The 22,180-nt window shown below is 47.5% G+C and overlaps 1 protein-coding gene across 1 annotated transcript; it reads left to right on the top strand.

Annotated features, from left to right (window-relative positions):
• Positions 1 to 9,674: 9,674 nt before the first annotated feature.
• LOC139266157 (probable G-protein coupled receptor 139) lies at positions 9,675 to 19,240 on the top strand. The gene is made up of 2 exons (XM_070884001.1): positions 9,675 to 9,825; positions 18,354 to 19,240. The coding sequence occupies exons 1-2, from the start codon at positions 9,675 to 9,677 to the stop codon at positions 19,238 to 19,240; spliced, it is 1,038 nt and encodes a 345-aa protein (XP_070740102.1).
• The last annotated feature ends 2,940 nt before the right edge of the window (positions 19,241 to 22,180 follow it).

Here is a 22,180-nt window from a genome sequence, read left to right as displayed (position 1 = left end):
TTGTAATACTCCTCATACAATGACTGGTAGAACACCAGCAGAGTTGTTTCTCAAAAGACAGCCATGAACCAGATTCTCGTTGTTAAATTTGGCACAGTCTGTAGAAGAGACACAATTAAGACAGAAAGAGAATCATGATAGAGGTAGAGTAAAAGAGATAAGTGTGAAATTAAACCAGAAGGTGAGAGTGAAGAACCATCACCATAAATGGGTAAAGTGGTTACCAGGAAGAGTGGTGAAGATATGTGGTCTCGCATATATTTGGTCAAGATGTTTGATAATGGACAGGTTAGGTTTGTTCATCTTGATCATATTTTACCTGCAGACATGGATGAAGTTGAAGGTGGGAATGATTCAATTATTTCTGATAGTTTTGATATACCAGTAGCAAACCCTACATCTAGTGTACTGGAAACAAATCCAAGGGAAAATCAGAATGTAAGTTTGAGTCTGAGTCAGGAAAACAAACAGCCTGAAGTTGTAGTGAGTTCAAATGAAAATCAACGAAATTCTGTGGAGGAAAACATTCCTCAGGATGAGCCTCGAATGAGTGTAAATTCGACACCATGTTTGGAAGGTTCTGTTCGCGAGCGAAGGTATCCTCTTCGAAACAGAAAACAAGTGGATAAGTTAAATTTGTAAATATGGAAAAAAAATGTCTATATCCTGTGTTATGTATAAACATGCAAGTTATGTATGATGTTGTTATAATAACTTCTTCAATAAGGAGGGAGAAGTGTAATGTCTGTAAGCTTGTAATGTTTGTAGCGCCACACTGTGGATGTGGACGTATTGTGTACTGCAAATACAGAGTTAATAATTAAACAGACCAGGCTGTTCCGGAGGCTTCCAAGGGCTGCCTGCCATGTTAGAAAGCTGCGTGTGCTGTGCTCTGTGAATATATCACATTAGGGTGGTGGTTTTTAAAGTTAACCCAAAGAAAGCACAGGTTGGTCAGAAGGAGGTGAAATTCCTCGGGCTGACCATCAGAGTGGGTGAGAGGGCCATTGATGAAGCCAGGCATAAGGCAGTACAAGAGCTACCAGCCTCCAGAAGCGTATCAAGGGGTCAGGTCCTTCATGGGACTCATTGGTTACTGCAGGGACTTCATTGAAGGCTATGCAGCCACGGTAGCCCCTCTACTTCGGCTGCTCCACAAAGGAGTAGAATGGGAGCGGGACATCAATTGCCAGGAGGCTTTCACTCACCTGAAAATGGATTTGCAGACAGCACCTGCATTGGGTGCAATTAATCAGGGGGAAGAGTTCTCCCTGGAGGTATCGGCCAGCGGGGACAGCTCCAGAAGCGACACGGCAGGCTGAGACCCGTGGTCTACTCCTCCAGGATTCTCACAGATGTCGAACAGGGATATTCCAACTGTGAGAGGCATTTGCTAGCCACGGATTGGACCGTAAAGCGCTCCCATCTCTTTACAGGTTCATTCGCGCTGACACTCCTCACCCATCACACGCCCACGCAGATGCTGCTGGATGGCAGGATTAAGGATGGGACAGTGAGCAGTGCCCGCATTGCTTGCTGGACCCAGCTGCTCTCACAGACAAATCTGAGAGTGCAGGGGTTGACCGAACCCAAGTTAGCAGCTACTATGATCTATCCAGCAACAGCACGGTGGAAGTGGTATGGGATGTGGAGGAGGGACTCAGGGCCGGGATACACCCGACTGGCCGGGACATCTATGTGGATGGGTCCAGCACTGTGTTCGACGGGGAGCGTCTCACCGGGTGTGGGATCGATGACCCAACCGCTAAAGTTGAGAAGGCCATAAATCTCCCCAACACCATGAGCGCTCAGCACGCCGACCTGGCAGCAGTGGCCTATGTGGTGACCCATCCCGACGAGCTCCCTACGTTATACACCATTTGCTCAGATTCGATGTTCACGTGCAACTCCTGCACGGAATATTTGGCAATCTGGGCAAGGAGAGGATTTATGTCTGCCGATGGGAGACCCCTAGCCACAGCGTGGCTGCTGCACAAGATTTTAGAGGCCACTGGCACACAAGGGGATTACTATATCCACAAGGTGAAAGCTCACTCCAAAATGGAGTCGAGAGGGGAAGGAATCAAAAGGCCGACGAGCTAGCCAAAAGGGGAGCTATGGAGGGCATTTTCTGGGATCCAGGTAGACTAGGTCCAATAGCGGCGATCCGGGACAGGGGTGGCATGCAGGGGGGTAGCTCGAGGCACAGACCCAGGACCCCATTCTTAAAGACGTCCTACTAGGCAGGGAGAAAGGGGAAAACGTAGAGGGTTCCTTCGGTGCTGCAAACATTTGCGTCCTGGACGGAATGCTGTTTAATGGGGACCAGTGGGTGGTCCCATCACAGCATTGAGAGGAATTCCTCCAGCTGTCCCACGGGGGTCCAGGGGCGGGACTCCCGGGGCCAGAAACGACTTGGCAGAGAGTAGAGGAGGCAGGGTGATGGCCACAGCTGAGGGAGGATGTCCGGGACTTCTGTGCATATTGTCTGGTGTGTGCAGCAAACAATCCCGACCCCCAGTGCATGAAGGTTCCTCTGGGACCCACCAGGAGGGTGGAGGGGCCATGGCGATCAATTCCAAATCGATTTCATCGGGCCCCTACCCACCACTAAATCAGGTAATAAATACTGTTTAGTCCTGGTGGATGTCTTCTCAAAATGTGTTGAAGTTTTCCCTTGCCGGGCGGCCACAGCCCTGACCACTGCTCGGATCCTGGTAAAGGAGATATTCTCCAGGTGGGGGCTGCCCCAGGTAGTGCAGTCTGACCAGGGAAGCCACTTTACCGGCCAAGTGATGCAAACCACCCTAAAACTCCTGGGGATAGAGGGGAAATGGCATGTGGCTCACAACCCCCAGTCTTCGGGGATTGTGGAACGCATGAACCAGACCCTGAAGGAACGGCTCAGGAAGGAGGTGGGCCAGTTGCCAAAAATCTGGGACGAGGTTTTGCCTCTGATTCTCATGGGGGTCCAGGCCAGCCCCTCCAGGAGCACAGGGTACTTCCCTTATGCGCTGATGACCGGGAGGACCATCCGCACTCCAACCCATGCGTTGGTGCCGGTCCTCACCGAGACTCAGCTCTGGGAGGTAGAACGGGATAAGTTTGTACAGCAGCTGTACAGTACTTTAAAGCAAGTCCACATGCAGGCAGCCAGCAGCCTGGGGAGGCAGCACGAACACAATCGACTGTTGCTAGAGCCTCAGCGCACGCATGGATGGGAGATGGGGGACCAGGTAATGGTCTGTAATTACACCCGAGTGGGGGTGTTTGAGCCACTGTACATGGGGCCGTACAACATCGTTGACAAGGCGAGCCCAATGGTTTACACAGTGAAGCTCCCCATAAGCACAAAATGGTTCAACATCAACCAGTGCGAGCTGCTCAAGCCGATGATGGAAGGACCAGGGCTAAAAGGCACCAGGGCACCATCATGAGTCTGGAGGAGGTGGGTCTTTCCCCCCCCATGATATGCGACAATGACTGTGGTGTAAGAAATGATACAATGAACTCCGTACTGTGAGCCAGTGACCAGGTATAACCTGGTCAGTCTTTAATGGCTTCCAGAAGTGAAGATACAAAGGTGAAGTTCAGGTTATATACCGGGCCCAGCACGAGTGTACCTATGACCCTTGGACCTCCGATGGTAGTGCACCTGGTGGTGGGTATACATTACATCATACCCCCCCAATTTTTGGCACAAGTCCATATTACAAGGTCAGACGGTCCAGAGCACTTCGCTCCCTGGTTGACCGTCTCAGTACAATCCCAGTGCTTTCCGAGTCTCTCCTGACTTGGGGCTGGGCGTTGACCACAGTGGGATCTTTTGATGAGCTGGACATGAGTTGATTGCTCGTCTAAACTCGCGGTGTCTTCTTCCAACTGTTCCGGTCCGTCAGTGTGTCTTAGCTTGATTTGATCAATGTGTTTTCTGCACATCTGCCCATTTTTGAGCTTAACCTGAACTCCTTATCCATAACATTGCCCGGGAGCCACTTGGTCCCTTGACCTTGGTTAAGTGCATACACTGGGTCAGTTACAGATATGTCGAGTGACACTGCGGTGCGGTCGTGATATCACTGCTGGCATTGACGTCGGGTTTCGACATGATCGTTAAGGTCACAATGGACTAGAGAGAGTCTGGTTTTGAGGCCTCTCTTCATCAATAGTTCCGCAGGCGGGACCCCAGTGAGTGTGTGTGGCCTTGTCCTGTAACTGAGCAGTGTGCGTGACAGGCCTGTCTGCAAGGAACCGGGAGTTATGCGTTTCAGGCTCTGCTTGATGGTTTGAACTGCCCGCCCCGCTTGACCATTGGACGCGGGTTTGAACGGGGTTGACCTCACATGTTTTACGCCGTTACGTTTCATGAACTCTTGAAACTCCAGGCTCGTGAAACACGGTCCGTTGTCGCTGACAACAATGTCTGGCAGACCATGTGTGGCAAACATGGCTCTCAGGTTCTCAATGGTGGCAGTGGAAGTGCTGGATGACATGATCACACATTCTATCCATTTGGAGTAGGCATCCACCACCACAAAAAGCATTTTACCGAGAAAGGGGCCTGCACAGTCGATGTGGATTCTAGACCACGGTTTTGATGGCCATGACCACAGACTGAGCGGAGCTTCCTTTATGGCATTGCTTAACTGCATGCAAGTGCTGCACTGATGCATGAATCTAAGTCCGAGTCAATGCCAGGCCACCAAACATGGGACATGGTGATGGCCTTCATCATGAAAATACCGGGATGCGTACTATGTAACTCCTGTACAAATCTCGCCCTGACCTTTCTTGGGCAATACAACATGATTACCCCACAGTAAACAGTTGGACTGGATGGAAAGCTCATCTTTGTGGCGACTGTACGGTTTCGTTACATCACCCATTTCCTTGGGGATAGTCGACCAGTCCCCATTTAGAACACAATGTTTTACAACCGATAGGGTCGGATCCTGGTTGGTCCAGGTCTCAACTTGTTGAGCAGTCAAAGGCATCCATGACCGTGAGTAACTCTGCAGGCATTGGAGTTTCCACATCCGGTGTGGGCTATGGTAACCGGCTCAATGCATCAGTGCAGTTATCGGTGCTTGGTCTATGGTAAATGACATAATCATAGGCAGATACTGTTAGCGCCCATCTCTGGATGTGGGACGTCGCGTTGGTATTGATACCTTTATGTTCCGAGATCAAAAATATAAGCGGCTTGTGATCGGTTTCCAGCTCGAAGCGAAGCACAAACAGGTACTGGTGCATTTTTTTAACCCCATAAACACGTGCTAAAGCCTCTTTCTCTACCATACCGTAGGCTCTTTCCGCCTTGGACAGGCTTCGAGACGCGTTTGCAACTGGTTGTAGTTTACCTGACTCATTGGGTTGCTGAAGTTCGCAGCTGACCCCATAGGATGACGCATCACAGGTCAAAACTAGACGCTTGCATGGGTCATACAGTACCAGTAGCTTGTGGGAACACAACAGATTTCTAGCCTTCTCAAAGGTTCTCAAAAGTTCTGTAGGCCTGATTCCATCTGCAGCAATCTTTCGTCCAAGGAATTCGACCTCTGGTGCCATGAAAACACACTTCGAACGTTTCAGACTGAGTCCCAGTTTGTCCAGACGATGCAGAACCTCTTCCAGATTATACAGGTGCTCGGCGGTGTCACAACCTGTGACTAGGATGTCGTCTTGGAATACCACAGTCCTGGGGACAGATTTCAATCGGCTCTCCATGTTTCTCTGAAATATGGCTGCCGCTGAACAAATGCCAAAAGGGCACCTGTTGTAAATAAACAGTCCTTCATGCGTGTTGATGCACGTAAGTTTCTTTGGTGATTCAACCAGTTCCTGTGTCATGTAGGCTGACGTTAGATCCAATTTGGTGAACTATTTTCCCCCAGATAGCATTGCAAAGACATCATCAGCTTTCGCTAGCGGGTACTGATCTTGTTTCAAAACTCAGTTGATCTTGACCTTGTAGTCTCCACAAATCCTGACCGTGTCGTCGCCCTTTTACATCAGAATAATTGGACTGCCCCATTCATTAAATTCAATCGGTGAGATGAATCCCTCGCGTTGTAGCCTGTCCAATTCGAGCTCGACCTTTTCTCTCATCATGTGCGAGACCGCCCTGGATTTGTGATGGATGGGCCTTGCGTCTGGGCCTAGGTGAATCTACACCTTGGCTCCCTTGAAGCTGCCAATTCCCGGTTCAAACAGTGAGGGAAATTTGCTCAGCACTTTGAGCACACAAATCATCATCTGCTGATGACAAAGCTTTGATATCGTACCATTTCCATTTTATTTTCTTGAGCCAGCTCCTGTCGAATAACGATGGGCCGTTGCCCGGGATGATCCATAATGGTAGATCTTGAACCGTTCCCTCGTATGACACTCTTACTGCTGCACTACCGATCACAGGTATATGCTCTTTGTTGTAGGTACGCAACTTCGCACTTATCAGACTCAGCTTGGGTCTTTCTGTGTTGGTCTCCCACAGCTTTTCGAAAGTCTTCTGGCTCATTATCGATTGACTCGCACCCGTGTCTAATTCCATGGATACCGCTACGCCGTTTTATTTTACCTCCATCATTATTGGTTGGCTCTTTGTTAGGAATTCTCATACGCTACACACTTCCTCCTCGGAGCTCTCAAATGCCTCGGGCTGCATCACCAGATCCACGATGAATTGATCATCACCCACGTGGTGTGTCGCAGCTCGCTTGCTCCGCTGTGGACACGTCTGCTGAAGATGCCCCGTCTTCGCACATCCTCTGCATACATACTGCCTGAAGTGGCACTGATGGGGTCGGTGATTGCCCCCGCAACGCCAACATGTTGAGCTCGGATTTGCGGCCGATGGCGGGCATTGAGCGGCTCCCGTTCTTGCATACGCAGTCGAGTAGGCCCTGCCATATGCAACTCTGCCGGCCATCGATACAATTTTGTACACATTACTTGCCATGGAGTTCCTGTTTTGTCGCGATATCTGCTTCCTGCTTTTCTGCATGGACATGCAAGCTTGGGAGATGGTGATGACCTTGCTGAGGTCCGGTGTCTCCGCAGCCAGCAGCTTACTTAAGATCGCCTCGTGGTTGACCCCGATCACGAAAAAGTCACACAGCATTTCTTCCAATGCAGGCCAATTTTGCAAGGCCGTGCAAGACATCTTAGGTCATCAACAAATGCCGCTAAATCCTGGCCTTCTGGACGAACGTGTGAATAGAAACAATATCTGGATATGAGGATTCTTTCCATGGGTTTATGTTTTCCCGAACTAGAGCACACATTTATTTGTAATCCTTTTCAGTAGGAAGAGTGGGTTAGAGCTGATTTTTGATGAGTGCATGGATTGTGGGGTCACAGACGGTGAGAAGAACTGCCCTGTGCTTCTCATCATCCTCGTCTTTGTTTAGGTCATTGGCCACGAAATACTGATCAAGACAATTCATGAAATCTTCCCAATCCTCTCCCTCATTGAATCTCTTGAGAATTCCAACATACTCGATCATGCTGTGCTCGCCATACTTTTGCGTGGGTTCGTATTTTCCTCGTCGCCAGTTGTGGTGTAAGAAATGATACAATGAACTCCTTTCTGTGAGCCAATGACCAGGTGTAACCTGGTCAGTTTTTAATGACTTCCAGAAGTGAAGATACAAAGGTGAAGTTCAAGCTATATACCGGGCCCAGCACGAGTGTACCTATGACACTAGGACCTCCAACGGTAGTGTCCCCTGGTGGTGGGCAGACATTAAATACATACATTACAATGATGACCTGGTGGACGGGGCGGTAAGGAGGAGCAGTCGGATCCCACAGCCGAGGGTGGCGTGATCACCTCCCTACGCGCCCACCGCGAGCCGCAAGAGGTTCCGCGTGTCGAGTCATGGGGCTCTCGAAACCTGCGGTCATCGGGCCCACAGTGTGTATAGTATGTTTTACATTTCGTTTCGATGTCGGTCTGTGCCTGTGCTGCTGCTTGTGTATAACCCGATGGAACTGTGGAGGAGAAAACCCTCTCACAGGATGGATTTTTGCTTGTGTTTTATGTTATAGGAAAGTAAGGAAGTCCAAAAACACCAAGAGAATGCCAGGAACGTTCGCTGGGGTCCTGTTCCTGAGCTGGTTTGAGATCTTCAGCTTGGGGAGGGGAGACACCAAGGAGTCCATCCTCTACGGCTGCACCGGGGGGAAAGTACCCACCGTGGTACAGCGGGGTAGGACTGGGGACACCGACGGTGTGGCAGCCTACTTCCATGAGGGAAGATGTCCGGGGTGGCTGGGGTCCAATTCCACTCGATACTCCAGCAGCAAGGGTTTCACGCATGGCAAAGCTTCCATACCGTGCCCCGAGCTGCAAGTCACGGCCACACGGGTTTGGGTGACCGAGGGGAGGTGCGTATGCTTGCGGTGCAAGGGACACATACCCCTGGGTCAGTGGTGGTGGTGGCTCAGGAAATTAAGCCAAGATAAGGGCAATCGATCCGCGGACTGGGAACGACTGGGAAACGATGTGTACCATCAGATTACGAGGACGAAGGGGAGCGTTGGTGTGCTGGCACAAATGGTAGAAGGAAGAGGAAGGAATTTACGTGTATATGTGGGGGTCTTAACGGGTCTGCCCAACGTGCCTGTCGGATGTGTTTTCGTGACAGTGGCAAGACTCCCGGAACGGGATCGGTTGGGGACGGAGAATGGACTCCTGTGTGATCCCAGACCCACTAGATAACGTAAATTCCACAGCGTTGCAAGCACGTGAGGTACAGCCCCTTCCCACAGCCCACCGGTACAGGAGACGGAGGTTAAATGTCCCACCACCATCCCGAGGCCAAGGAATGGGTTGATGTTAGTCCCCACCGGTAAGCTCTTACACCACGATGTGCATTACTTGGTCGCTCGGTTATCTTAAACCTGACCCAGGTTCACATGCCACGGTGGTGTCCTGCAGAGACCGAAAGGCTTTACGAGGCTCTGCTTGAAGAAATGTTTAGGAAGTTCTATGAGTTAAGGTACGGTGGCGTGGATCGGGACAATTTGTATGATCTGACCTCAGGTCAGCGCGGGGTTCAGAAAGGTACAAACGCAGCCACAGCATTTAGCACTGGCACATCCATTGTTAATTGTATGGATGATGCTCAGTTGCAAATGCAGGTAAATATCTTAAGGGATCGTTTGCGTCAGTTACTGCGAGAAGGTAACGCATTAGAGGGGTCGAAGTTGCGGGAGGATCAGGCTATGACCATCCATTTGAAGGCGATCATAGCCGAGCTGGAGGCACATGCTCAAATGATTAACAGTTTGATCCGAGAAGATCGGAATGCCTCAGCTCAGTTGGCAAGGAATGAAGTGTGTGTGTTGTACGGTGCTTGTCAGCTGAATGAAGGACGCAATAATTGGGAGGACCTTCATGGATCAGCAACCGACACCTCACTGCGCTCAGCCCGGAGAAAGGTTCCATGAGCCCATGCCAACTCTGACTCGCCTCAGAGGCTTACCCAGTCCTGGTAGATTGTGGCTGGTCCAACGCTACGGTAATGTGGGTTGTAATTTGGATGCTGGTGATGAGCGGGTCACCACGACCGGCACCGGTATACCGAGTTCAGAACATCGGCGTTCTGAAGGACGGGGTACACGTGCGACATCATGGGGTCGCACCGTTTGTTGTAAAATGGGGACCCACCATGACTGGCACAGACCTTAACGGGTTCCAGAGCAGCGGAGCGCATGTGGTACTATGTCCTCAGCGTTTGTATGCTTTTGATCAACCGGTGTGTGGATTTAAATCAGAGGGTGCGGATCCCATGGAGGTGATGGCCCAGGGCCATGTTCCACGTGAGGTAGCTTACAATGGTGGAGGGACATACTGTATCACAAGGATGAGAATTTTGAAATCGAGGTGTTGTTTAACCGGGAGCCAATGTAAATCTGCGAGCACAGGGGTGATGGGTGATGGTGACTTGGTGCGAGTTAGGACAGGGGCTGCTGAACTTTGGATGACCTCAACTTTACGTCATGTAGAATGTGGGAGGCCAGCCAGGAGTGCTTTGGAGTAGTCAAGTCTAGAGGTAACAAAGGAATGGAGGAGGGTTTCAGCAGTAGAAGAGCTGAGGCAACGACGGATGTGGGCAATGTTACGGAGGTGAAAATAGACAGTTTTAGTTCTGCCGCTGATGTGTGGCCGGAAGCACGTCAGGGTCAAATATGCCGCCTAGATTGCGAACAGTCTGGTTTTGCCTCAGATAGATGCTCAGGAGAGGGGTGGAGTTAGTGGTTAGGAGATGCAGTTTGTGGCAGGGACCAAAGACAATGGCTTCGGTCTTCCCAATATTTAATTGGAGAACATTTCTGCTCATTCAGTTCTGGTTGTTGCACAATCAGTCTGACAATATAGAGACCGTGGAGCGGGTGAGAGAAATGGTGGAGAGTTAGAGCTGTGTGTCATCAGTGTACATGTGGAAACTGACTCTGTGTTTTCGGATGATATCACCAACGGGCAGCATATAGATGAGAAATAGGAGGGGGCCAAGGATAGATTCTTGGGGGACACCAGAGGTAATGATGCAGGAGTGGGAAGAGAAGCCATTGCAGGAGATTTTCTGGCTATGATTGGATAGATAAGAATGGAACCAGGCGAATGCAGTCCCACCCAGCTGGATGATGGTGGAGAGGCGATGAAGGAGGATGAAGTGGTCAACTGTGTCAAAGGCTACAGACAGGTCCAGGAGGATGAGGAGGGATAGCTTATCTTTGTCACAGTCACAAAGGATGGCATTTGAGACTTTGATGAGAGCCGTTTCGGTACTGTGTCACGGGCGAAAATGAGATCGAAGTGATTCAAACATTGAGTTCCGGGAAACATATAGTATCTTTCACAACCTCAGGTCATCACAAAGTGATTTACAGCCAATGAAGTTCTTTTTCAAGTGAAGTCTCTGTGGTATGTTAGCTTTTGTTACAAAGGGATTAGATTATAAGAGTAAAGAAGTCTTGCTACAATTATACAGGGCATTGGTGAGGCCACTTCCGGAGCACTGTGTACAGTTGTGGTCTCCTTACCTAAGGAAAGATATACTTGCCTGAGAGGGAGTGCAACAAAGGTTCGCTAGACTGGTTCCTGGGATGAGGGGATTTCCCTATAAGGAGAAATTGAGTGGACTCGGCCTTTCCCTGGAGTTTAGAAGAATGAGAGGTGATCTATTTGAAACATATAAATTCTAAAGGGACTTGACAGGGTTAATGCTGAGAAAATGTTTCCCCTGGCTGGGGAATCTAGAACACAAAGTCACAGTTTAAGAATAAGGGATCGGCCATTTAGGACTGAGATGAGGAGAAACTTCTTCACTCAAAGGGTTGTGATTCAATAGATTTCTCTACCCCAGAGAGCTGTGGATGCTCAGTCATTAAGTATATTCAAGACAGAGGTCAATAAATTTTGGGGAACGAAGGGAATTAAGGGATATGGGGATAGTGCGACAAGGTGGAGTTGAGGTGGAAGATCAGCCATGATCTTGTTAAATGGTGGAGCAGGTTCGAAGGGCCAATTGGCCGACTCCAGCTCCTATTTCTTTCTTATGTTCTTATGTAGGAGATTCAGCAATCAATTTGTGCACAGCAAGATCCCACAAACAGCGGTAAAGTAAATGAGCATATCATCTATTTTTTGGTGTTTTTTAAGTGATCAATGTTGACCAAGACTTTGGGAAAACTCCCCAGATCTTTGAATATAAAAGCAGGGAAGTACTGCTGCAACTGTACAGGGTATTGGTGAGACCACACCTAGAGTACTGCGTACAGTTATGTTCTCCTTAGTTAAGGAGGGATATACTTGTGTTGAAGGCAGTTCAGAGAAGGTTCATTAGATTGATTCCTGAGATGAAGGGGTCGACTTATAAAGCAAGGTTGAGAAGGTTGGGCCTATACTCATTGGAGTTTAGAAGAATGCTCTTATGAAAACGTAAGTTACTGAGGGGCTCGACAAGGTAGATGCAGAGACGCTGTTTCCACTCGTGGGGGAATCTAGAACTGGGGGCATAGTTTAAGAATAAGAGGTCACCCATTTAGAACTGAGATGAGGAGAAATTTCTTCTCTCAGAGGCTTGTAAATCTGTGGAATTTTCTGCCACTGAGAATTGTAAAGGCTGGGTCATTGAATAAATTTCAGGTGGAGAGAGTCAGATTTTTGCACGATAAGGGAGTCGAGGGTTATGGAGAGCGTGTAGGGAAGTGGAGCTGAGTCCATGTTCAGATCAGCCATGATCTTATTGAATGGTGGTGCAGGCTCGAGGGGTCGAATGGCCTACTCCTCCTCCTATTTCCTATCTTCCTATGTTCCACTACAGCTTTCTTCCTCATTATCAACCACCAGGCCAATTTTTTAATCATCTGCAAACTGCTTAACCATGCCCTCTATATTGTAGTCTAAATCATTGATATATACCACATAAAGCAAGGGGCCTAGTTACTGAGGCCTATGGAACCCCACTGGAAACAGCCTTCCAGTCACAAATACACCTGTTGACCATTACCCTTTGCTTTCTGACACTGAGGCAATTTTGGATCCAACTTGGCCCTTTCCCTTGGATCCCATGGGCTTTTACTTTTCTGACAGGACTGCCATGTGGGACTTTGTCAAAAACCTCGCTAATATCAATGTCGACTGCATCATTGTACATAGGAACATAAGAACATCAGAAATAGGAGCAGGATTTGGCCATTTTGGCCCTTGAGCCTGCTCCACCATTCAGTAAGATCATGGCTGATCTGATCATGGACTCAGCTCCACGTCCCTGCCCGCTCCCCAGAACCCTTTACTTCCTTATCGCTCAAACATCTGTCTATTTCCACCTGAAATATATTCAATGACCCAGCCTCCACAGCTCTCTGGGGCAGAGAATTCCACAGATTTACAACCCTCTGAGAGAAGAAATTTCTCCTCATCTCAGTTTTAAATGAGCATCCCCTTATTCTAAGACTATGTCGACTAGCTTTAGTTTCCCCTATGAGTGGATAGATCCTCTCTGCATCCACCTTATCGAGTCCCCTTATTATCTTATAAGTTTCATTAAGATCACCTCTCATTCTTCTGAATTCCAATATGTATATGCCCAACCTACTCAAACTATCCTCATAAGTCAACCCCCTCATCTCCGGACTCAACCGAGTGAACCTTCTCTGAACAACCTCCAATGCAAGTATATCCTTCCTTAATGATTGTAGATGTGCTGGCAAAGTCCACAGGGTCATCGGTGGGAGGCCCCAGTAAAGAGCAATGTGTCATCGCCTGTGAGCCAAGTTTATGTCAAGGCCGTGATGTCACAATAAACACTGGTCCACTAGTAATTTCATGTTGTAATTTGGAGTTTAGCTTTAATACTCGGCAGTATGCAGGCGAATGTAACCTATTTCACAACAGGGATGCGAGTGACAAGTGTTGTTTTAATAATGTGTTTGTTCAGAGGTCTCTTAATAATGTCAATGATCATGCAGCCCAGTATAAATAGAAACTGCTTTTGGATCCAGAGCCTGCCCGCACCAGGCAAGGGATTGTGTGGAGCCTCAAGCAACGTCATCACTTCAGAGAGAAAATGGTATTTTATTCATTTTATGATACAGCACGAATTTTCTTCCCTATTCTTGCCGCCATCGGTGTTCCTGGTGAGTGAATGGAACCAGTGACTGCCGTGTGATTCTACGCACTGCCATTGTGTGTCTAACCCACTGTTACCTGTCTGATACCTGTTGGTGCTATGCCTGCTGTGTTGGTGATCTGTGCTGCACAGACTCTTGGTCAATGAGAGCCCAGTCAGTGATGTGTCCAAACATTCCGCTGCTTGATTCATGCGTTATCACCATTCAAATTGTAACCTGTTCTGAATCTCCCCCACAGGGAACGTTCACAGACAGTTCCTTTTTATTGGCCGCCTTCCCGTTCCGTATCCAGTCCAGGACTGGCTTTGGTTCAGAGGATCAAGAGATGTTAATAGGGTTATGTGATTTTTATTTTAAAAACCAATCTGATGAACTAAGTGATATATGACTGAAACACAACATTATTTTGTCTCGGTGGCAGACACCAAACATAAAACTGTCTGGTGATGGCCATTAAGTCGGTGGGAAGGCATTTGTTGATGTTATGACAATATGAGAAACATATTTTTGCCCAGTTCTGACAAAAGGCCATGGACCTGAAACATTAACTGTTTCTCTCCACAGATGCTGCCTGACCTGCTGAGTATTTCCAGCATTTACAGTTTTTATTTCTGATTATCTCACCTTTGCTTCCCTCGTCCCTGCCGATTGTGTAATTAATATTAATCGGGATTGTTAAAACTGGCAGAGTGGAACGGACGGGTCCTGACACACTTCTCCGCCAATGTGCTGGGAAATGGTTGATAAGGGACACCAATTGTTGCACTGATTCTGTGTGGCGAGGACAGGATATTCCTGGAGCTTATCCTCGGTGGATCCCACGAGCCGAATAACGTGCAGTCAGATGCTCCGTGTAAATGCATTTATTGCCAATAATTTGTTTGACCGAATATGTATAATGTTCGTATTTACTGCAGCTCCAAGAATTTCTCTCCTAGTGTGATTACCCGTTTGGTTTTAAAGGAAAAGCTGTATTTATATAGCGCTGTTCACAACCCCAGGGTCTCACAAAGCGATCACTGCCAATGAAGTACTTTTGAAATGTAGTCACTCTTCATCTAATCTCCCGCAGTTTGGAAGCGTGAATAATCGAAGCTGGCGTGTGCTGTACAGTAAATGACAATGAGCTGTTGTGACCTGATATTACAATGTAAGGTGAGCACAGTTTACAGTAACAATGCTGTGGCGGTGCTCTTTACATCTTCTCTGCAATTGGACCTCAATGAATTGTTAGTCCTGCAATCAAACATTATTGTTAATGCATGTGACTTGTAAAGTGCATCGCAACGGGCTGAGTGTGAAATAACCTGCAGCTGCAGTAGTCTAAACTTCGGGAACTCTCTAAACAACCTCAAGTTTCTCAGCAATAACGTAATAAGCTTCAGAATATGCAAGGGAATGGTATGTAGCGACTGAATGTTTTGTTTCCAGATCTTTATGTTCACATGTAACAGGATTCTTAGGCACTGGTTATTTTTCAATTGTCAGTCTTCAAGTAAAGCCCAACACCTCCTGACCCTTGACATGCTCCTCTTCCAATGAGCTCTTCCACTCACCTTCCCATCTTCAGTTCTCTGGTGATCAGGCTGAGATTTTTACAGGTTCCTTTGCTAATCAGCTTTACAATCAAGGCACAAACAGTGAATGACTTGATTCCCTGTTCAACAATCTTATTGATGTGAGGAATCCAAAACATTCATGCACAAAAAAGCTCAATCTTACAAGGTGGTTGGGCCCAGGGTGGGTGCCGTGCGGTGACCAACACCCGACACGGCCCTCTCATCCTCTGACACTCCAGCTGCTGCATCCCAGCTTCATTCTGCCATTGCTTTTCCGGGGCAGCTCCTGAGACCCTGCTTGTTCTCTGTCTGCTTCTCTTCCTGTCAAACTCCCTGCCTGGCCCTATTTCACTGAGCTGCTCCAGCCCTGTGCACCACTTCAAACCATCTTCGCCATCCCTTGGAGTGCTCCAGAAAATTGGTGACTGTTGGCTCTGGTGCCCAGATTCAACCAACCTGTCCAATCCCCTTGCAGATGTACGGTGGCCGCTCCCTTGTTCACACTTTGATCCTTGAGCATTGGTTTTGTAACTGCCCAGTTCCTGTTGTATCTTTACCCAGTATTTGCACTGTAATCCTTGCCTGTTCCCTATGTTGGCCTTCATAGTGAGGGGATTTGAGTACAGGGGCAGGGAGGTGTTACTACAGTTGTACAGGGCCTTGGTGAGGCCACACCTGGAGTATTGTGTACAGTATTGGTCTCCTAACTTGAGGAAGTACATTCTTGCTATTGAGGGAGTGCAGTGAAGGTTCACCAGACTGATTCCCAGGATGGCGGGACTGACATATCAAGAAAGACTGGATCAACTCAGCTTGTATTCACTGGAGTTCAGAAGAATGAGAGGGGATCTCATCGAAATGTTGAAAATTTTGACGGGTTTAGACAGGTTAGATGCAGGAAGAATGTTCCCAATGTTGGGAAAGTCCAGAAGCAGGGGTCACAGTCTAATGATAAGGGGTAAGCCATTTAGGACCGAGATGAGGAGAAACTTCTTCACCCAGAGAGTGGTGAACCTGTGGAATTCTCTAGCACAGAAAGTTGTTGAGGCCAATTCACTAAATATATTCAAAAAGGAGTTCGATGTAGTCCTTACTACTAGGGGGATCAAGGGGTATGGCGAGAAAGCAGGAATGGGGTACTGAAGTTGCATGTTCAGTCATGAACTCATTGAATGGCGGTGCAGGCTCGAAGGGCCGAATGGCCTACTCCTGCACCTATTTTCTATATTTCTATATTTCTAGCCAGTCCATCTAATGATGTTATTCTAAGAGATGAATGTTTATCTTTCTCTAACTAAAATGTAGGAACATAGGAATCGCTGGCCGAATAAAGACCATGGTCAATTGAGTTCCCCTTCTCCCATCCTGGCAGTCATGTGATACAATAATGGAGCTGTTGACCAATCACAGCGATCAACCTCTATCAATGAGTGTACAACTGGCCCAGACACGAGGCGAGGAAAACCCCCAGTGGGTGAGTGCTTCTGGAACCACAGGTCCAATGTCCCCTGTTCCCTCCCGAGCTCACTACACACACCACACATCACGTCGCAAATTACATTGGATTACATCAGATATATGCCCCAGAAACAGGCCATTTGCCCCAACCAGTCCATGTCAGCGTTTATGATCCACTCGAGCCTCCTCCCGTCTTTCCTCATCTAAATTTTGTGGTATATATCAACGATTTAGATTTGAATATAGGGAGTATGATTAAGAAGTTTGCAGACAACACTAAAATTGGCTATGTGGTTGATAATGAAGAATAAAGTCATGGGCTGCAGGAGGATATCAATCTACTGGTCAGGTGGGCAGAGCAGTGGCAAATGGAATTTAATTCAGAGAAGTGTGAGGTGATGCACTTTGGGAGGGCTAATAAGGAAAGGGTATACACATCAAGTGGTAGGCCACTTAATAATAGTATAGATGAACAAAGGGACCTTGGAGTGCTTGTCCCTGAAAGCAGCAGGCCAGGTGGATAAGATGGTTAAGAAAGCATGCGGAATGTTTGCCTTTATTGGCCGAGGCATAGAATATAAGAGCAGGGAGGTTATGCTTAAATTGTATAATACTTTGGTTAGGCCACAGCTGCAGTATTGCATGCAGTTCTGGTCGCCATATTACAGGAAGAACGTGATTGCATGAGAGAGGGTGCAGTGGTGATTTACTAGGATGCTGCCTGGAATGGAGAATCTTAGTTATGAAGACAAATTGGATAGGCTGGGTTTGTTCTCGTTGGAACAGAGGAGATGGAGAGGAGACCTCATTGAGGTGTACAAAATAGAGGTGCCTGGACATAGTGGATAGTAAGGGTCTATTTCCATTGGTGGAGGGGTCTATTACGAGGGGGCATAGTTTTAAGGCGGTTGGTGGAATGTTTAGAGGGGATTTGAGGGGGAGGCTTCTTTACGCAGAGGATTGTGGGGATCTGGAACTCGCTGTCTCGAAGAGTGGTGGATGCAGAAACCCTCACCACTTTTAAGAGATGGTTGGATGGGCACTAAAAGTGCCGTAACCTGCAGGGTTACAGACCTAGAGCTGGTAATTGGGATTAGACTGGATGACCTTTTGTTGGTCGGCACAGATATAATGGTAAGTACTTCAGGGATTACAATGCGGCCAGGGTGATCTCATGGACTAGTTTCGATTGCCTGGATGGGCCGGTGAGGAATTTTCCCAGATTTTTTCTCCCTAAATTGGCCTGGGTTTTTATCTGGTTTTTGCCTCTCCCAGGAGATCACATGGCTCTGGTTGGGGTGGAGTGCAGAATGTTGCAGTGCAAGGAGTGTCGCAGTTGTGGTGAGGCGGACTGGGTGGGCTGGGTGCTCTTTGCCTTTCCGTCATTGTTCATAGGTTTATATGTAACCTTCAGGGCTGCTGACCGAGGGCCATGCGGCTCTTTGTCGGCCGGTGTGGACACGATGGGCCGAAATGGCCTCCTTCTGCGCTGTAAATTTCTATGTTTCTATGTTTCTGTGTTACCCAATTTCTCTCTATTTCCCTGTACACCTGCTCTGTGAATCTGGGAGCACTGAAGCGATGAATACTGGTCACTGTACGTATTATCAATGCCTGTACTCTCGCAGAAAGTCCTGCCCAAGCCTCACTTCTGCTGACAGTCTGCTAATCAATCTCTGTCTTCTTGTCTCACAGCTAACTTGGTGTCAATTGTAATCCTGTCCCGAGGCAAGTGCGGTCTCTCCAAAGTCATCACTCGCTGTCTGTTGGCCATGGCGGTGTCCGATCTCGTGGTCATCATCATTGAGGTGATACTGAGGCAGATTATCCCACTTTATTTCGGATATAATTTTCTGCGAGTTTCTCCCGCGTGTAATCTGCAAACAGTCCTGCGTTACGCGTCCGAGTGCAGTTCAGTCTGGCTCACTGTCTGTTTCACCTTCGATCGTTTCCTGGCAATTTGTCACCAGAAACTCAGTCCCAAATACTGCACTGAGCAAACGGCCACTGTGGTTATTGCAACTGTCAGCGGCCTGAGCTGTTTCATCAGTCTTCCCTGGTACTTCATCTATGAGCTCCACATAGGGACATCCTGCATCTACTCTCAAGGCTACATCTCATCACCTCTATGGGCAGCTTTTGAGATTTTTCAATATATTTTCACCCCACTGCTTGCCATCTTTCTGAATTTGCTACTCAACTCCCTGACCGTAAGATACATCCTTGTGGCCAGCAGAGTCCGCAGGAGACTCCGGGCCCACCGCAGCGGGGAGACTGACCGTGACCCAGAGATGGAGAACCGAAGAAAATCCATCACATTACTCTTCGCCATATCGGTCAGTTTTATACTTTTGTGGCTGACGTATTTTGTGAATTATACACTCCTGCGGATTGCATTCATGACACGTTTCAGGATCTTTATTTACTCACCTGTTGCTCAGGAAGTTGGGATTATGCTCCAGCTCCTGAGTTGCAGCACTAACACGTGTATTTATGCAGTGACCCAGAGGAAGTTCAGAGAGGAGTTGAAGAATGGGGTGAAATATCCGTTCAAATTAATTGTTAAATTGGTCAAAGAATAAAAATGACTCAAAAATCACCGGCATTAAAATTCAATTCTGCCCAACACTCTCTATACACTCTATATTTTTACATAATATTTACAGCACAGAAACAGGCCATTCGGGCCAACTGGTCGATACCGGTGTTTATGCTCCACACCAGCCTCCTATCACCTTACTCCATCTCACCCCATCAACCCAATCAATTTTATTTATTGCCAGCACAATGCTACATGACAATTTCACAATGGTTATAGCCATTCGCTGCTATTACACAAGGTGTGGAATTTGTGGTAATTATTGACAGTTTTGCCAAGAACAAGATTCTAAGAGCTTCTGTTGTATTTTGCCAAAATGGGAGAGCAGTGTCTTCCCTTTTCCCAGAACTTCAATCCACCGCCACAACTCGACCTCACAGTTTGTCCTGAACCACCTCCATGAAGGAAACTCTTCTGTTACATGCCCAGAGGTTCCAAACCATGAAGGAGAACTCTTTGGATGGGCATTCTTTGTTTGGCTGCGTTTGGGACTTTAGTTGGTCAAACTCCAGTGGTGCCTTTGGAGACACTTGGTTGGATGTTCCTCCAAATGACTAACCATTTCGGAGTGGGCTTTGATAAGATGTACCAATCGCATTAGCCTAATGGAAAAGAGCTCGCTAAGTAAGGAAACTGTGAACTAAAGTTATTGATCAGGATCAAATTGAATTCTCCTTATATGGAGTTGTATTGTAACATTTGTATAATGATGTCATGCAGAATTGCGTGGATTCTCACATAGAAGAAGTGAGATTAATGTATTAAAAGTAGCAATTTGTACTGATATATGGATTCAAAATACGTCTGATCAACTTGTACTGTAACGTGTTCAAGTCCCCAATCTATCCAAGCCCTGGTGCGGTTATAGTGTATGTTAAATACTGTTGAATGTACAGTGTGCTTGCTGAACTATGGACACTGGCCTCAATGTCAAAGAATCTTACTGATTTGAGGAGTAGAGAGAACATCTAATCATAAATACAACCTTCCTCTAACAGTTGTCATCTCAGAGTGCAGCATTACATCCGAGAATAGAGACTTAAGGGTCGCAACCAGACTTTTCCACCAGGTTGGTGTAATGCTTCGAGCCTTCAAGCTACTTTCAGTACTGGAGTATTGTGCTGAATTAATATATGTCCATGGTAGAGTTAAAATCTAAACTTGATAAGAGTTTAGAGGAATTTATCCTTGTACATCAAGGAACAGAATTCATGTTGAACATGGGCGGACACAAAGACACATGTGAATGGGCAAAGACCCTCTTTTTAAAATTTATTCATGGGATGTGGGCATCGCTGGCAAGGCCAGCATTTATTGCCCATCCCGAATTGCCCTTGAGAAGGTGTTGGTTAGCCGCCTTCTTGAACCGCTGCAGTCCATGCTTCTTTGCAGCGGTTTGGCTTGAGTGGCTATGAGTGGCTTGCTTCTCCATTTCAGAGGGCAGTTCAGAATTCACCACATTGTCGTGTGTCTGGAGTCATATAGAGGTCAGATCAGGTAAGGGCAGCAGATTTCCGTCCCTAAAGGGCATTCGTGAACCCAAGGGGTTTTACGGCAATCTGATAGTTTCACGCCTTCACTGATACTATCTTTTTATTCCAGATTTATTCAAATAACCGAATTTAAATTAAATTAAATTAACAGCTGCCATGGTGGGATTGAACCCATGACTCTGGATCACTTAGTCCAGGCCTTTGGATCACTCATCCAGTACCATAACCTCTATGCTAACATTTGGATGAGGATTGCAACAGTAAAAGGGCCTGATGTTTCAAGATTTATATATTACCTGACAAGTTTTGATCAAGCCGTTGGAAGAGAATAAAAAAAACAGTTTGACACTGAGGTTGCAGATCACCCTGGCAGTACAATGTCCCAAGCACTACCCTGCTCCCTTCTTCTATCCCAGAAATACCGGCATATCCTTCCTACATTGCCAGCACTGTCTGCCAGGCAGAAAATAGGAGCTGTAGTTAAGGTCCAAAGATGTTAAAGTCAAGGGCTGCAAAGTGTGTGGTCAGAAGATGAAGTGCTGTTCCTCGCGGTTGGGCTGATCTTCATTGGAACAGTGTAGAAGGCAAAAGGCAGAGAGATGAGAGTGAGAGTGGAAGCAGAGAATTGAAGAGGCAAGGAACTGGGAGCTCAGGGTCACACTTCCAACTGTTCGGCAAGTTAATCACCTCACCAATGTAGAGGAGACCGCATTGTGAGCAGCAAATACAATGCACTGTGTTGCAGGAAGTACAAGTAAATTGCTGCCTCACCCAGAAGGAGTGATTTGTACCCTGGACAGTAGTGTGGGAGGAGGTGAAAGGGCAGGTTTTGCAGCTGCTGCACACATAGGAAGGTGCAAGTGGACGGAGCCCACTTGGTCGGGTTGATAGACCAGTGAACCAATGTGACATGGAGAGAACGGTCCCTTCAGAATGCTGAAAGGGAAGGGGAGGGGAAGATGTGCTTGATGGTGGCATCATGCTGGAGGTGGCGGAAATGGCAGAGGATGATCCATTGAATGCAGAGACTAGTGGGGTGCAAGGTGAAGACAAGGGGGACCCTATCATGGTTCTAGGTGGGAGGGAGAAGGGGTGAGGGCATTAACGTGGGAAATGGGACTGACTCAGTGGAGAGCCTATTGACCATGATGGAGGGAAGCCTCGGATGATGAAACAGTGGAACATTTTGGAAGCACTGGTCATGGAAGGTGGCATTGTCAGATGAGCTGTGATGGAGATGGAGAAACTGGGATAAGGGAATGGAGTCCTCACAGGAAGTGGGATGGGAAGAAGCATAATCCCGATAATTTGAAGAGTCAGGTAACAGATGGCAGTGGACAGCTGGAGTTAGAGAAACCCAGGAAGGGAAGAGAAAAGTTAGAGATGGACCATGTAAATGTAACTTGATGTTACAACATAAGAAATAGGAA

This window comes from Pristiophorus japonicus, chromosome 6, assembly GCF_044704955.1.
Source record: "Pristiophorus japonicus isolate sPriJap1 chromosome 6, sPriJap1.hap1, whole genome shotgun sequence".
Lineage (NCBI taxonomy): Eukaryota > Metazoa > Chordata > Chondrichthyes > Pristiophoridae > Pristiophorus > Pristiophorus japonicus.
The sequence above is the reverse complement of the archived record's forward strand: the minus strand, read 5'-3'. Positions and strand labels throughout refer to the sequence as shown.